The 15,124-nt window shown below is 44.8% G+C and overlaps 3 protein-coding genes across 10 annotated transcripts in view; 2 read left to right on the plus strand and 1 right to left on the minus strand.

The window, feature by feature from the left end:
• myripb (myosin VIIA and Rab interacting protein b) overlaps positions 1–3,906 on the plus strand; it is a 50,465-nt gene extending 46,559 nt beyond the window's left edge. For all 3 annotated transcript variants that reach the window (XM_052054433.1, XM_052054434.1, XM_052054435.1), the window contains 5 exons: positions 160–351; positions 447–608; positions 1,203–1,298; positions 1,386–1,459; positions 2,337–3,906. In XM_052054433.1, the coding sequence (XP_051910393.1) occupies positions 160–351; positions 447–608; positions 1,203–1,298; positions 1,386–1,457 (522 nt within the window). In that variant the 3' untranslated portion in view covers positions 1,458–1,459; positions 2,337–3,906. The remainder of the gene's footprint in view (positions 1–159; positions 352–446; positions 609–1,202; positions 1,299–1,385; positions 1,460–2,336) is intronic.
• Positions 3,907–4,634: 728 nt separating this feature from the next.
• On the minus strand, positions 4,635–6,495 carry prlh2 (prolactin releasing hormone 2). The gene is made up of 2 exons (XM_052054457.1): positions 5,324–6,495; positions 4,635–5,013 (listed from the first exon to the last, which is right to left on the minus strand). The coding sequence occupies exons 1-2, from the start codon at positions 5,490–5,492 to the stop codon at positions 4,808–4,810; spliced, it is 375 nt and encodes a 124-aa protein (XP_051910417.1). The 5' UTR covers positions 5,493–6,495; the 3' UTR covers positions 4,635–4,807.
• A 1,554-nt stretch (positions 6,496–8,049) lies between these two features.
• Positions 8,050–14,785, plus strand: shrprbck1r (sharpin and rbck1 related). Of its 6 annotated transcripts, none has more exons than XM_052053730.1 (15): positions 8,050–8,673; positions 9,335–9,509; positions 9,911–9,979; positions 10,221–10,362; positions 10,822–10,912; positions 11,014–11,323; positions 11,404–11,504; positions 11,642–11,812; positions 12,030–12,128; positions 12,494–12,654; positions 12,939–13,050; positions 13,129–13,308; positions 13,426–13,524; positions 13,596–13,739; positions 13,870–14,785. In XM_052053730.1, exons 1-15 carry the CDS (start codon positions 8,401–8,403, stop codon positions 13,948–13,950), a joined length of 2,208 nt encoding a protein of 735 aa, XP_051909690.1. In that variant the 5' UTR covers positions 8,050–8,400; the 3' UTR covers positions 13,951–14,785. The 6 variants fall into 6 exon arrangements, with proteins under 6 accessions (XP_051909690.1, XP_051909691.1, XP_051909695.1 ...); XM_052053731.1 differs by having other exon boundaries at positions 9,914–9,979; XM_052053735.1 differs by having other exon boundaries at positions 8,050–8,305.
• Positions 14,786–15,124: the final 339 nt, after the last annotated feature.

Genomic DNA, 15,124 nt, shown 5'->3' on the forward strand with positions numbered 1-15,124 from the left:
AGACGTCATTGTCAAGTATGACACTGATAGGGAATTGATGCACTTTATCAATACATTTAAAATGGTTGTGATGTCATGGAATCAGGGAGTGCTTTTATGGACCGCCGTTCCTTGGTAGAGCTGATCCTAAAACCTTTTTGTGTGCGTGCGTGTGTGAAGCAGAAGTATTCTGCGGCCTCGCTCTGCAGCATCACCACAGAGGTGTTGAAGGTTTTGAACGCCACCGAGGAGCTGATCAGCGAGGCAGGAGGGGACGGCTCCACGCCTTCGGAGCCTCAAAGCACGACCGCCTTCTCCAGCAGCTCTGAGACTCACAAACTGGACCAGAGGCTCACCAAGATGGAGGAGAATGTAACTTTAAACGCTTGGTCTCCCCTCGATGGCTAAAGGTCAATTTTTTCCAGTCCTAACAGGACCTCAATTGGTTTTTTTTTTTTACCTTGAAGGTTTACCTGGCTGCTGGTGCTGTGTATGGCCTGGAGGGGGCTCTGGGGGACTTGGAGCAGTGTGCCCGCAATATCAGTAGTGAGACCACGGACACTGAACTGGCATTCCTGGAAGACCAAGTGGCGACTGCTGCTGCTCAGGTCCAGCAATCTGAAATGCAGGTACTGGAGGAGCTTGAGCGTGTTTGCTTATCAGCGTTTTTTCTTGTTCACCACATTTACCGGGTGGAGCAACACCAAATAGAAACAGAGCTGGGGGGCTAGCAAAGGCCAGGACCTTGGTAATCCGAATCCCAGCAACAAAAGCTGGCTCTTGGGATATGGAATGTCGCCACTCTGGTAGGGAAGGGGCCGTGCGAGGTTGAGGTGCTGGGACGAGATAAACTCGGCCTTGTCTCGACACAGCTTGGGCTCTGGTACCGGACCTCTTGTCCATGGTGAAAGACGTCCAGCAAGTTTGGGCATCCTAATTGCTACCTTGCTAAGTGTTCATCAGGGTTCATTCCAGATTGTCCATAACAAATAACATGTTCACTTGGCACCAGGACACCCTTGGCCACACTTCAACGATCGATTCTGTGATTGCGATGTTTGTCTATTAATTCGGTGAAACCATGGAAAACAACTCATTCCAACCTTGACTTTTCTTTCAGAGAGTCATAAGTAGTCCTTATTTGCCTAAATTGCATCATCCGATGCCTAAAGTCATTTGCTTACAAGTTCATCGACTATCTCGCATTGTCTTCCCACTTGTAGATATCCAACATTGAGGCCAGGATATCGGCTCTTAAAACCGCAGGGTTGAAAGTGACCGTTTGCAATCATTTCTCCAAGTTCAAGCCAACGGCAAAGGTATCCAACCGCATAGCCGCCGTTAAATGGCTATCTACGTCCAGGAGAGTCATGTCGATCATGTCTGTTGTTTTACTGACTATGCAGCCGCAAACCCTGGACGCGTCGCGCCATCAGAGGAGGAAGCTGCCAGCCCCTCCGCTAAAAGATACCAAATAAAGGTTTGCATTCTAATAGAAAGCATTGAACATGTTCCAGCAGGTTTTACTTGACACGCGCATTACTTTGGGGGGGGGGGGGGGTAACACTGCCCTAACACACTCCACAAACATTTTTTTTTTAGATTTTACATTACAGTTGGAGTATTTCATTGATTAAAATAAAAGGTTTTAGGGTAACCTACACTTATTTTCTTTCTGTCTGTCTTTCAAATGAGGAATCAATAACTCGCAAGATTTTTGGTACAGTCAATCATAACCTTTGAAAGTATGTAAAAAAAGAAATGGAAATTTCTTCCCTCAATTTTTTTGAGGAAGAGGGAGAGAAATCTTCCTTAAAGTGCTTGCTGGTGTGTGCGTGTTCGTTCATGGGTGTATCTTCGGTCAGTGTGTGACAGGGAGCGAGAGGCATTTTATTCACTTTTGCTTCAACTCATACATTTCCCACATTGTGCAAAGACAAAAGCTTGCTTGCTGAATGAAAGTAAAAATGAATACATCTGCTGGCCAGTGGACTAATTAGCTGAAAAGCTCCATTAGATTCAAAGCATCCAAATGGAAACTTGCACAACAAGAGGCCAAAGCTGTTCTATCACCCAACAAGTCGCCGTTTCCTTTTAATAACATTGAATGGGTTTTCTTCCCCCATTTTGTTTTTTTGAATAACCAGCATCAACTCATTTTCAGCTCTGATTCAGATTTTTTTTTCTTCTTTTTGGGGGGGGGTTGCACGAAACAAGCACAGACCACCAAGACATCTTATTCGCATCACTGATTTTAGATTGATCACCTCTGTTTGGCAGGAGGGAACGATGTCTTGTTTTGAATTACCGTTTGAATGTTTTCCCTTTTTGTTCTGTTATTGCCTTCTAAAATTCAGATAAGATGGAGGCCGAGCCAATCGATGGAAGTCTTTCGGCCACAATGTGGATGAGGAGCAGCAGCACAAGTCCCTCAGGGCCACACACCAGAGCCCTGTGGACAAGGGCCCCTCCTTGTCCCCTCGCCCCCCACCCCCACCTCCCTCCACTCATGCAGTGCCTTGACCCAGCGTCCGCCTCCACCTGCCCCGTTGCGGCCCATAAAGCCCTCAGCCCTTTCACGCCATTGACGGGATACGTAGAGCAAAGATGAGTGGACAGTCTCTGCCTTAAAACCCCTCCAAAACCAATCTGTGTACAAATTGTAAGACTTGAATATCGACCATGATTAGGATGTCCAATGAAGTCATAGGCTATTGATTATGAGACGCTTATCCATACCAGATGTTAATTCCCATTCAGGAGGACGGTTGTCGTTTGACGCTCATTTGGGACTGCTGGGATTTAAGACATGTCTCATTTGGAGTTGACCAAGTTGGACGTCGAAGCAATTTTGTCAGACGAATGACCCCAACACTCCCAAGTATCAACAATAAATGTCGATAAATATATTTGACATCTTATTTTTTGTGGTTCCTCACTATTAGGAAAAGATATAGAACTGTGTCCTGCCACAAGTAGTGAAAATTTGCGGTTGATTGACCCCCCCCCCCATTCCCCCATCTGAATGGTGCTCCTCCATTCACTTCAACACTGTTCGGCGGCACCGAGACCAACATATAGTTGATTGTCTTTCGAATACACTTTTCCAAGTTGGAGGTTGAACTTTTCTGAGTTAACAGCCGTCTGGCACAAGATTGCCATTCCGCAAAAATTGACCGGTGGCTGAGTTTTTGTTGTTTTGATACTTTTCTGCTCTCTTTTTGAACTTTGGACAAGAGCTCGAGCCAGCAACTGACAAGCTTAGCATCGATGCCGCCTCTGACAATTAGCGCATTATTGAGCCATCATTCTGGTTTTCGATATGTTTTTAAAACCATCCATTCTTTCTTCTTGTTGCCGAGTGTCTATTCATGTGACGGCTACATTTCCTCATCTAACTTTGGACGAGAATGCAAATGAAAGTCTTATTCAACAACACTCAAGCGGCCGCCGCAACACACAAGATTCAAATGAGAATTGATTTTTGAAGGCACACATCAACACGATCATGTGAATGAATCCAACATCAACGTTTCAGCTTTAAAGTGAAAGCGAAGCACGAGCCGCCCCCTTGGGTGCAGTATTCTCTTCTTCTCTTCTCCTTTTTCTCTCTTACTCTCCAAATGAACAACCTATTGTTTGAGCAACAGAGCTCTTCCTGTCCAGACCTCGGTGCCACATACAAGATTTTAACGGGCTGGTTTTGTCAGCGTCAGGAAACCACAGTTTTTTTTGTGACAAGCAATTTATTTTTGTACTTAGAACATTTTTATGCGAATGATCACAAATGACAAAGCTTTATTTTATCCCGAGTGGTTCCTGTGAGACACGACTCGGGTTGCTTTCTGTGTCCGTCCGTCTGCTTTGAAAATTCTGATGACGAGGAGATGAGGCTAACATGATTCTTATTAAATGTGAGAATACTGCTGTCATGTTTTGATTTTGTCCCCGCAGAATATCCATAGGCAATCCGCAGGAGTGCAGGGTTGATTTCCTGACTTGCATGGTGCAAATGAAAAAAACTAAATGAGCAATCCCATGTGCACTTGCTCCACCTCCTTCTGTGAGAGATACTTTCTTACAACCTTCACATGTTTTTTTTTCCATGGGGGGAGCACATTGGTCCTGTAATTGTTTGTCTCTCTTGGAGTGTTGATACAGTATATAAAAGCATGTTCGTGATGTACAAATGTCATGAGAAGCACAGCTAAAACGGTCCAATCTTTGGTGTCCTGTATTTTTGTAAAAATGTCATCTCAGAATTTAATATATACAGTATGTATATGGGAAAAAAATGGATATGATCAAGACTATGTGTACATGGCCCAATCAACATTCATTGTCGTATGGCGCTCGTGAATTCACACGGGAATTAATGGAACTGTGTCCTGCGATAATAATGGAATTGGGTTCCTGTTTAAAGCCGGTGTGACCAACGAGTTTGACGTTTACTGTGCGCAGTGCCACATTCACTTTATGTGCTGTCGTTTGTAGCAGTCCATTTGACATTTGGGGGAAAATACGATCATGCCAAAAAAAAAAAAGTCTCGATAAATAATACACCTGGAGAAAGATGTATTGGGAATGAAATTAAATTTGCAAGCTGAAGCACTCTCTGGATGTGTGGTGTGTTGCATCCACAAGTCGAGCCTGAACGCTGTGAAGTTCACATTTATTAATTCAATATAAACTGCATTTCCATATGTACACAACACATATTTGCAGGTTGATTTTTATTAACAATCACCGGGGAGGAACACGAAACAAGAGTGTTGTATCAAGCACAACCTCAGTTTGTTGGTCGATGTGAGGGGAGAGATGCATGTTGTCATGGTAACCAGTCCCCATCCTCTCCATGCAGCACCTTGTCCAGGTTCTCCTTGTTCCGGAGACTGTTCATGAGGAGCTCCAACATCCTGACAACAGGCTGCATCCCCACATCGCCCGCTGCCGCAACGCTGCTGTGTCGCTTCCCGAAGCGCCCGATGGGTCTCACGCCGCGGCCCACGTACCAGAAGGGGTCGATCTCTGGACCTGGATGACAAACAGGTGCATCGCTTCTGTCTTTTTAGATGATACATTGGAGATCAGAATTTACAGGTGAGACGTCACACATACAGCAGTGTGAAATAAAAAAAAAAAGTCTGAAAATCCATTAACATCTTCTTTGAACAGCCATAATAATAGACGCTCACTGATCACCGTACTCAAATATGATTTTTTTTGTTTGATTACAAACTGCTTTTAGTATGTCACTAGAATATGTAGAAATACATAAATAAACTCAATTTTCTATTTAACAACTACATTTTATATAAGCCCATGAGATTCAACTCTGACTTACTTCTGTTGTCAACGTTGTGCACAATGTGGAAGTCGTGCTCCACCGTGGTGCTGTGTGCGCTGCTGAGGCTGCAGGAGGAGAACAGGATGAGCAGGACGACGAGGAAAAGAGCCAGGGGTGCAGACAGCCCACTCCTCGCCTGGACATCGGTCACTCTCCCGGGCAACATGCTGAGGAGTCGGCATAAGAAAGTGCTGGTTAGTAACCTTACACACACCTCACATGCTCAGGTGGGAAGGTCCACTGACTAAATCATGCACTTCTCTCCACTTGTAAACACACAGTTTCAAATAGAGACTGAGTGGCTCACAAATAGTGAGTCAAACTTGATACATCCGCTTACCTGTTGAAAAAAAATGACAGACATGAGACAGTTTGAAGATGTGAGCTGAGATTTTCACCGCTAAACCTGAATTCATACACATTTGCCATCGTGGCAAATCTTACGCAGATCCAGACTAAAATTGGTTATCAAATTGATTTTGTGATAGCGTTAAAAATAATTGCGAAAATGACAAAAATTCAAGAAGTACTTTTTAAACCAAAGGTGTGGATATTATCTACAACATTGACTAAAACAGTACATGAATTATAAAATATGATAGAAATGAAGAGGAATGAGGTGAAATTCTCTACAATGCCAAGTATATAACATCATAATGATTAAAAAAAAACACGTATATATATTTTTTGGGTTAAATGTTTTGAAATGCCGTGTACATTAAAAATGCAATAATAAGCTTACCCTGAACTTTGGTAAGAGGCTAAGGTCAGCTGGCGAGGTCTGTAGTTGTTCGAGCCAAGCAGGTGTGCTGCATCTTATATATCTGTGCTTCTCATGTGCCCTTTGGATGATGAATAAACACACACACGCGCGCAGAGGACGCATCCCCCCCCCACCCCGCGCCCTTACCTTCCCACTCCCGGAAGCCCTTTGCAAATAGACGTGCTCGTTTTGAGTCGTCCTGCCGTCTGTCACGCAGCAGAGGTGTCCATCAGCAAGTCGATGACATGAAGACAACGTTAAATTGATCAACGTGGGGGAAACCCAGCACCTCAAGTGCATCAGTCAGACTGTGATCCATAACTGTGGTGGGTGGCTTTTTCATGGACCTTCCATCAATGTTTTTGATTCCCAGGGGCAAGGCAGTACACAATTAGTGGCTTCTGATTTGAGCAACACCTTTTGTGTCAAGTGAAGGGCTAAAATATTTCATCCTTCACCATGCATGTTGCCAAAAAATATGACAATACTGCTATGACATCAATCTTTAACATTTCCTCACTTAACTTTAAAAGCAGGAAAGATTTTTTTAACATAAGGAGACCAAAAACGACACTGGTTCATGATAAAGAATCGTTGTCCTTGTGCCAGCTCCGTGTCTGGTTTGCCTCTTCAAAAACAAGATTGTGTCATCAGCTCTTGACTGAATGACTTTGCAATCACCTCAGTGAATGGCACCACAGATGAGACCTGGGCAAGTCACAGCATGAGACCACATAATGGATGACTGCTTCCATGTGAGATCTTTACATCGCAGGTCTCCCCCGGCCCCACTTTGGGGGTGGGGGGTAGGGGGGATATCAACTCTAAAAATTGATTCTTTCGGAAGTTCCGAATTAGAATGTCACAACTTGCTTGGTACCCGAGCATCCTCCCACTGTGCTGCTTCAAGCCATTGAGAAATGTGCTATTGATTGAGAAGGACCAGCCTCGGTGAGTAATTCACAACTTGGCCGGCCAAACCTGCGTTCTCTAGCTCATTCCCTGTACCTGCTACGGTATATTTTGTTAATTGCCTCGTAAATTGGAGCCGAAACATGGCGTGGGCTTGGTTTACTCTGTTTGGATCATCCTCTTACCTAGGAAAAAAATGCTTCAAGTAAGTCATCAATGGGGACTTTATCTTGACTTTATCAGAGCATTCGCTCAGATTTTTAAGAAAAATGAAAGTATTATATCCACTCATTGTTCTTCTTTGGAGGTGTCAAAAAGCCATCAAGAGTGATCCAGCTGCCTATGGCATCCCCGACTAGAGCCAAAAAATTGTGGGTTCAAATGCGACACGAATCATGGAGTCTGAAGAACACCAATTTAGAAATAATTTCAGAAACGTTTCTGTATAAATATTGAAATCAAGGAAATAATTTCTGCAGTGGCCAATCATTAATTCAAAATCTTCGATGAGAAACGTAACATGCCCTAACTTTTATGTAAACTTTGCTGCCCTCCTGTGGTGAGTTTGATGTACACACTTAAAATCATTCTTCGTTTCACCGTTGAGCCTCGTCAGCCTCCATTGTATTTGAAATAAGACAAGGACAGTAAATGACATGTCTTTTGAGGTAATCATCTCCATATCACAAAGGTTTATGAGCGAACATCTTTCAAGGTGATGTGAGAAAAAAATTGGGGTGAGAGCTCTCAAGGAGAGAGGGCCACATTATTTCTCTCGATGCACGTAGAGCCCACAAACCTCAAACATTAACTCCAAAGTGATGTCCAACACATGACAGACCGCAGTTAAATGTTCTTTACTTTCATCCATGTTAGTGCATTTAATTTCATTTTCTCCTTGTCCATGCCACCCCAATATCAGGTAGCAAATTTGCACCAACATTCAATTATTCTTCATTCATTTATTCGAGATTTTCGCAACGACACGCAACACAACAGGAGGGTTAAAGTGTAGTTTCACACCACTCCAATAAGCGGCGGTGTACACTCTTTGCTATGTCTCGCCTGTAAACAAGCCGAAGAAGACGAAGCAGAAGTGGCTGACGGGTTCAGTCGGAATAAAAGTCGCTTCTGAAGAAATGATTTTATATTTTGTGATCTCCTCTGCATGGGATCCAACCGTCTTTGTGTTGCAATAGGAGCTACGGCATATAGCAAACGAGGAGACCGTTTCGAGGTCCCGGACCTGACATTTGACAGCCCACGCAGTTACTTCCTGTGTTGTCGGTGAGGAGTCAGATACAGTACGTCAGGAGCGATCAAGAGGTTGCTACTCCGAGCAACAGCGTTCGAAGCAGAGCAAAACCGTGTCCGTTTTCTCAATGCGTCGCCGGACACCATGTCACTGAGTTCGGGCGTTTGGAGCGCCAGTGTCGCGACGGAACGGCGCGCGTTTCCTTCGCCCGTCGAGCATGGAGCGTCGCAAGCAGAACCCAACTGTCAAATTGTCCTTATGTCTGTTCGGGTGTCGTTGTGCCATTCTGCTATTCGACCGCTGCGTCTTCCGAGATCAGGCGAGGAGTCTCTTCTTCTGCAGCTCAGTATGGACTTGAATAAGTCCGGGGAATTCCATCTGTCACTGCAAGAGTGCAGCGGCGATGGCCGTTGCGCGGTGAGTTCGCTACCAGGCATCACGGTGGGGCTGCACGTTTAAGCCGTGGCGTTTGGTTTGGCTTGGAAACCCCCTTCCCCTCCCGCCCCACTTTATTCATTATGGTCAGCAAGAACACGTTTCTTTTGGACTCCAAAGCGTCTTTAAATGCTCGTGCTTCATACCCATTGATTGTATTGCATGTTTGCTCGGGATACACTTGAGGGCCGTTTAATTACGTCACCAAAACAGTTTTCCGTCTTTGGTTCTATTAGAGCCTCGTAAGTGTCTGAAGCCCTGGTGCGTAAAAGCTTATCTTTTCATAATTCCCTCTTATATATTGCCAGTTAACTCCTGATTCCGAGAAAGGGGCAGACTAAACGGCTAGCTGTACTATAAGTATGGAAATGTAGTGCCACGCAATATTAAGTTGAAATTGATTCGTGAGCTAAATTCTTGATCTCTGATTGTAAGAGGCATATGAAACCACAATTCCCCAAAAGAGTACAAATCAAGGCATGTTTGGGTGTGGCGGCGCTCCTTGAACAGAAACCGAAACTTCCTGACACATTCCAATATTTATTTTTCAGATAAGACTGTTGTGCTATGGGAGAGCAACATGGTACCGTCTTGGATCAAACATCATCATCGTCTTACTGTTCGTTATTCTCTCCTCCTCCAGACGATTTCCAAGTATGATTTGAGATCTGTGAACTATGAGGTGAAAACGCCAAAATGTCACGAGCTGAGTCTGTCGGCGCCTCCGCACGATCGTATCAGCTTCAACTTCCGTTGTGAGCAGGAGGCTCAGCAGTGGGCCACTGTCATGACGACATCACTGAGGGAAGCGCACAGAGGTCAGCGACTATTATTATTCTTACCGGTACTCTCATTTTGTTTGTTCTATACCAGGTGTCACCAACATTTTTGAGGGTGAGAGCAACTTCATGTGTACCGATTGTGTGAAGGGCTACCAAATTGATACACGTCTGAAATAACATATTTGTCCAAAATACCTTCAATAATATGAGGATGGGTTATTTTTAATACTTGATGATTTAAATTGTCAGACTTTGATCGTGTTTCGAAATGTCTCACAGTACTGCCAATGTTTGCATTTTTAAATCATAATTTCTACTAGCAAATCACAATGTCCAGGCACTGGCGGGCTACTCAAGTGGTCTTCACGGGCTACCTGGTGCCCGCGGGCACCATGTTGGTGACCACTGTTCTATACTTTTACAATTCTTTTATTCAGCAGCAGCCACTAAAGATGATAACGCAGAGTTTGTCCAACTCCAGGACACCTCATCTTTGCAGCAGTTAGGTGAGTATAAAATATCATCACTCTTATTTCACAATTGGTTCACCTTGTAGATCTAGAAAGTAACTGATCACCTCTTTATTATGGATGTGCTCATTCAATCATGAATGCATTGCCCCATTGGAGCTCCGGCTACAGCCTCATCATGCATTTGTTGAGTTTTTATTTATTTATTTATTCATTATTTCACCTTAAGTGGGCCGCGCGTGTGTCCGTGTGCACGTGTATGTGTAAACATCTGTAGAAGACGCATGCATCGAGCTGACCAGAGCCATCGAGGCCGGCGACATGAATGCGGCGTCCATCTTTGCTGCCAAGCTTTCCTGCCAAAAGGCCGTGCTGAAGATCCAACCCTCCCTACGACAATGTGAAGACACCGAAATCAAGTAGGTTGTTTGTTCCCGGAAGTGGTTGGTACTTGCCACCGCACCAGACGCCTGAAGAGCAGACCTTTCAAGTTGCAGGCGTGATGTATTGTTGCGTGCCACAAACGGCGCACCCAGCAAAGCCCTTTATTTAAAAATGCCTTTATGTAAAACATGGATAAGACGCTGTCATAAAGTAACTGGACCTTCATGACGTTTCATCACAAATAGCTGCCACCTGGCGGCCATACCGTCATACTACATTGACAACTTTCAGACAGTTCCATCTTTACCTCTCTGTCTGCACTTGCACAACTTGCACAAACCCCAGTCTCAGACAGTGCGAAAGGGCATTTTGTGAAGATACAACTTGGAGCTCTTGCGTTGCATCCCATCTCAGTTTTGCTGGCCTACCTGATTATGTGGCCACGATTTACCACAGTGGCAGAGTTTCTCAAATGTTGCCTGTTCTCCAAACAGATTGACTGTTGTCGTCGAGGATTCTTCTTCATCATGTTGCGTCACGATGAAAGTTTCTCCTGTGATCACGACCGCAGCTTTGAAACAGCAGGTTTGTGTGCCGTCTTGTCATTTTTTTTCCCCCCTCGTTGTGATTTCAAGCTTATTTTCACCCGCCCCCGTTGTGATTGTTTTCCTTCCGACACCTTTTAGATGTTCCTGGAGTACGGCTTTCACCCGTTGCTGCAGCGGTGGGTGATTGGCCAGTGCCTATGCACTAACCAGCGCTCCCTGGCCTCATACGGCATTCGGCAAGATGGTGACACGGCTTTTTTATACTTGTTGTCAGCGTCCCACGCTCACTTGACCCGCCAACACCTCCAGCAGGACCAGGAGAGCATACTTCTTCACAGTTCTCTTCCATCTGCTGCTTTGCTCCCTCACTCTTCTCATGACAGTATCGCATCTCAAGAACAGAGATTGCGTCACACATTGCCGGCTAGATTAAATAGCGGCAACGCTGGTGAGTGACACTCCTGATTTTGTGGCCCTCATACCACGCCAATCACGTGTACTGACGTTTTACATGTTTGTCTGCAAAAGAGTCCCAGAAAAGAAATGCCAGTGAGCAAGAAGTCAAGGCCTTCAATGCGACGTTGCCTCAAGTAAACAAAGAATTAATCCGAGACACGCCTTTCCCTCAGGTAACACTGGAAAAATTCATTCAATGAATTCAAATTCAAAATTCAAAGACGCAACGGAGGTGGCCTCGATTTGAGGAGATACTGTGAATTGACAGCTCAAAACAAAGAGTAAAAGTTGCGATGATGTATTTCTTTAGGGTTGGCCGTGCCCTTCTTGCACGTACATCAACAAACCGACTCGGCCAGGCTGCGAGATTTGCAGCACGAACCGCCCTGAGAGCTACGCCGTCCCGGGCGAGTACCAACCGGACTCGCTGGAACTCCGATGGCTCCAGGAGGAGAAGATTGCACTCAGACAGTACCAGCTGGTAGGAAGACCGTTCTTTATATGGGAATAGACACCCACATGTAGGAGCTGTCCTGACAATGACCAGACATCTGGACTATTTGGCGAATGTCATAGAAATATCATTTGAATGCAAGTGATCCTCTCGTATATTTGGGGTTGAACACACGAGCATCGGCAGGAAGGCGACATACTTCAAGCTGACTCTCTTCTCTTCTGTCTCTTTTTTTTTCTTGAAGGAGAAGGAGAAAAGAGGGAAGCTGAGGGGTGCGGGCACTCAAAACAACTCTCTGCTCTATAACCTGGCCCAGGACTACCAAACACGAACGCACTCCCAGGCAAACACATGTATTATTTAGAAGCAGTGCCTTGTGAAAATATTAGCCCCACCCTCAACTTTTTGAGCTTTGGGGCGCGTGCAAAATTATTCACCCCTTTTCTCTTACTGCAGTCTACTACCGATTCTCAAAGTTCCCTGATTAGGTCTGAATGATTCATTGTTGACCTAAATGCAATAATTGTCTTCCAATTGCTACATTATTCATCCATTATCTGATTCGCTTCTCCTCACAATGGTCGCGGGCGTGCCGCAGCCTATCCCGGCTGTCTTCGGGCAGGAGGCAGATACGCAAGCTTGCTACGTGAAATGTATGCCAATAATGCGCAATAAGGTCTCTGCTCATGGCAATCCTTCTTGTCTCAGGCAAGAGAAGAGGAACGGCAGCAGAATTTTGCCCAACTGGTGAGGATGGACGGCCAGGACTTGGTACCAAATCCGGAGCCTTTGGACTGCAGAATCTGCTATGTAGAACTTAAGCCAGGAGAGGGCGCAATGCTCAGGGAATGTCTCCACTGCTTCTGCAAGTAAGAAGAGTGACGAGGGAAGTCTTACGTGTTATGAAATATGGCATATTAAGCAGGGGAGGCACTCCATAGACACTCACTGGCCTTATTGGGTAGAGTTTCACAATCTTCGAGACCAACTACAACGACATGTATCAACAATTCTGCCCCTACAGCAATAAGAGTCGTCACTTATCGGTGAAACAAGCCATCAATAGGCTGAACAAATTGAAAACAAGCCCATTAAAAAAACACAAGGCTCGGCCAAATTACCTACCATGATATTTTTATGCATGTTTGCCTAGAGACTGCTTGCGTTCCGTCATTATGCTGAGCGAGGAGCCGGAAGTGTCCTGCCCCTACAGAGATGACACGTATGCCTGCACGTGCTCCTTGCAGGAGAGGGAGATCAGAGCCGTGAGTAAGCCCGGGACACTTTGGAAGCTGTGCTCCGCTGCTCTTCTCTTTAACGTTTGTCTTCAACCCGCTCGGAAGTTGGTTACACCAGAGCAGTACCAACGTTGGCTGCAGAGAAGTCTGTCCGTGGCGGAGTCCCGATGCGAAGGAAGCTACCACTGTGCCACCGCAGACTGCCCGGGCTGGTGCGTGTACGAGGACACGGTCAATGTGTATCACTGCCCCGTATGCGCGAGGGAGAACTGCCTCATTTGCAAGGTAATAATTAGCACACGTGTTGCACAACATCAAAAAATACTTTGGCAAAGTGACAGCCACTGGCCAACATATTAAATGTAACGATGCAAAAAAAAACAAATCACTGGCTTCCTTCAGGCTATTCATGAGGGAAAGAACTGTAAGCAATACCAAGATGATCTCGCGGCCCGCGCGATTAACGACTCTGCCGCACGGAGGACAACAGATCTACTTCAAGTGAGCATAATGCACAGCATTGCAAGCATGTATCCGTCGTCCAACGCATATCTTGCTTTTCACTATAACAGACCTTGGTGCAATCCGGGGAGGCAATGCACTGTCCCCAGTGCGGCATCATTGTGCAAAAGAGGGACGGCTGTGATTGGCTGCGCTGCACTGTTTGTCACACTGAAATCTGCTGGGTCACCAGAGGGCGACGCTGGGGGCCAAAGGTGGGTTTGTTCCACCAGATCGATGGCGTGCAAGAGCCATGTTCACGTATTTATTTTCAGCCATACGATTGTGGCACTAATAAAACACCAACATGTTTGAAACAATTGTATGTCACCGTTTGTTTTCAAGGGTCCTGGCGACACCACTGGAGGATGTCGCTGCAATGTCAACCGTCAAAAGTGCCACCCAGATTGTCAAAACTGTCACTGAGTCATTCAAGTGTGGTTTGTATGGAAATGATTGACCTAGAAACCAAATATTATCACACCCAAGTGTTCGCTGAACAAGTTGAGAGCCAAAAGCAGACTTTGAAAGGTTCTACCATAAAATGCACAAGCTTTCTGATAATAACATAATAATGACTCTTGTATGCGGTGCCTTTTGAAAATAATTTCCTCTGCAAATCTAGCCTACCAGATGTGCGTGAGATGCAATACATGACACCAAAGTGGACTTTTCCTCAATCAGGGTGTTCGTCCCTGTGCCTGTGCAATGTCGATTATTTCTTAGAACTTTATATTGACTTCTATAGTTGTTATAAGCATGTGTGCTTTGTTCCTTAATCTCATTTTCGGCCCGCTGAATGGAAACTGCATGTCGTCCATGTTTGATATCATGTAGCAGCTGATGGGAAAACGGGTACCGTTAATGCTAAACTCATTATCATGACCTGGATGAGTAGCGTATTGATTAGTGGTCTAACAGTAAAACTGAAACTTGTCATTTGTCAACACATGTATAAGCCGGTGGCCCCTTCCAAATCTGACTTATATATTCGATAGATCCGTAAAATGTAGCCGTGAGGATTCGTGATCCACTGTTGGCTTCAAATGCATGGTTTGAATGTCATGATGTAAAATTTCAAGCCGTGTCCCCTTCAGAAAAAAAAAAAATCCACCCTAAATAGAGTACCTCCTTCAAAGCACCACCACCCTGCACTGACCAGCCATGCAAAATACTGCACTGTCTTAACTTGTGATCAAATTTCATCAATGTGTGGTGTCTGGTGTGCCTTAATGCTCATTAAATACCCTTTACACGATGATGATTTTGTGGGTGCTCCTTTTAAAATGCACTATTCATCTATGCCTGCTGCAAACGATGTTAAACCGCAACTGATAAGTGCTGTATTAAATTGTGGAAGAAGAAAAACCTTTATTTGTCTCGCAATGGAGTAATCTGCAAATTGTGTAGTACACCGTACACAAGAACTGAGAAGGCTGATGCTGTAGTCACACTAATGAACGGGGTGTCTTGAATGCGCTGCCATCAAGAAATTTATTATGTAATTTATCATTTATTACATATTTATGTAAACGTATGACCAGAAATTAAAATCATCAAAATACATCATGCATGTGTTTTTCAAAATTTAATCTACTCG

This window comes from Hippocampus zosterae, chromosome 20 (genome assembly GCF_025434085.1).
Source record: "Hippocampus zosterae strain Florida chromosome 20, ASM2543408v3, whole genome shotgun sequence".
NCBI classification, from domain to species: Eukaryota; Metazoa; Chordata; class Actinopteri; order Syngnathiformes; family Syngnathidae; genus Hippocampus; species Hippocampus zosterae.

Bases quoted from the DNA above. Each gene is read 5' to 3' on its own strand.
- shrprbck1r (XM_052053730.1), top strand. From the start codon at position 8,401: ATGTCACTGAGTTCGGGCGTTTGGAGCGCCAGTGTCGCGACGGAACGG. The intron at 12,655-12,938 runs GTAAGAAGAGTG...ATGTTTGCCTAG, and splicing joins TGTCTCCACTGCTTCTGCAA to AGACTGCTTGCGTTCCGTCA. The intron at 13,309-13,425 runs GTAATAATTAGC...GGCTTCCTTCAG, and splicing joins AGAACTGCCTCATTTGCAAG to GCTATTCATGAGGGAAAGAA.
- prlh2 (XM_052054457.1), bottom strand. From the start codon at position 5,492: ATGTTGCCCGGGAGAGTGACCGATGTCCAGGCGAGGAGTGGGCTGTCT. The intron at 5,014-5,323 runs GTAAGTCAGAGT...TTTGTCATCCAG, and splicing joins GCACAACGTTGACAACAGAA to GTCCAGAGATCGACCCCTTC.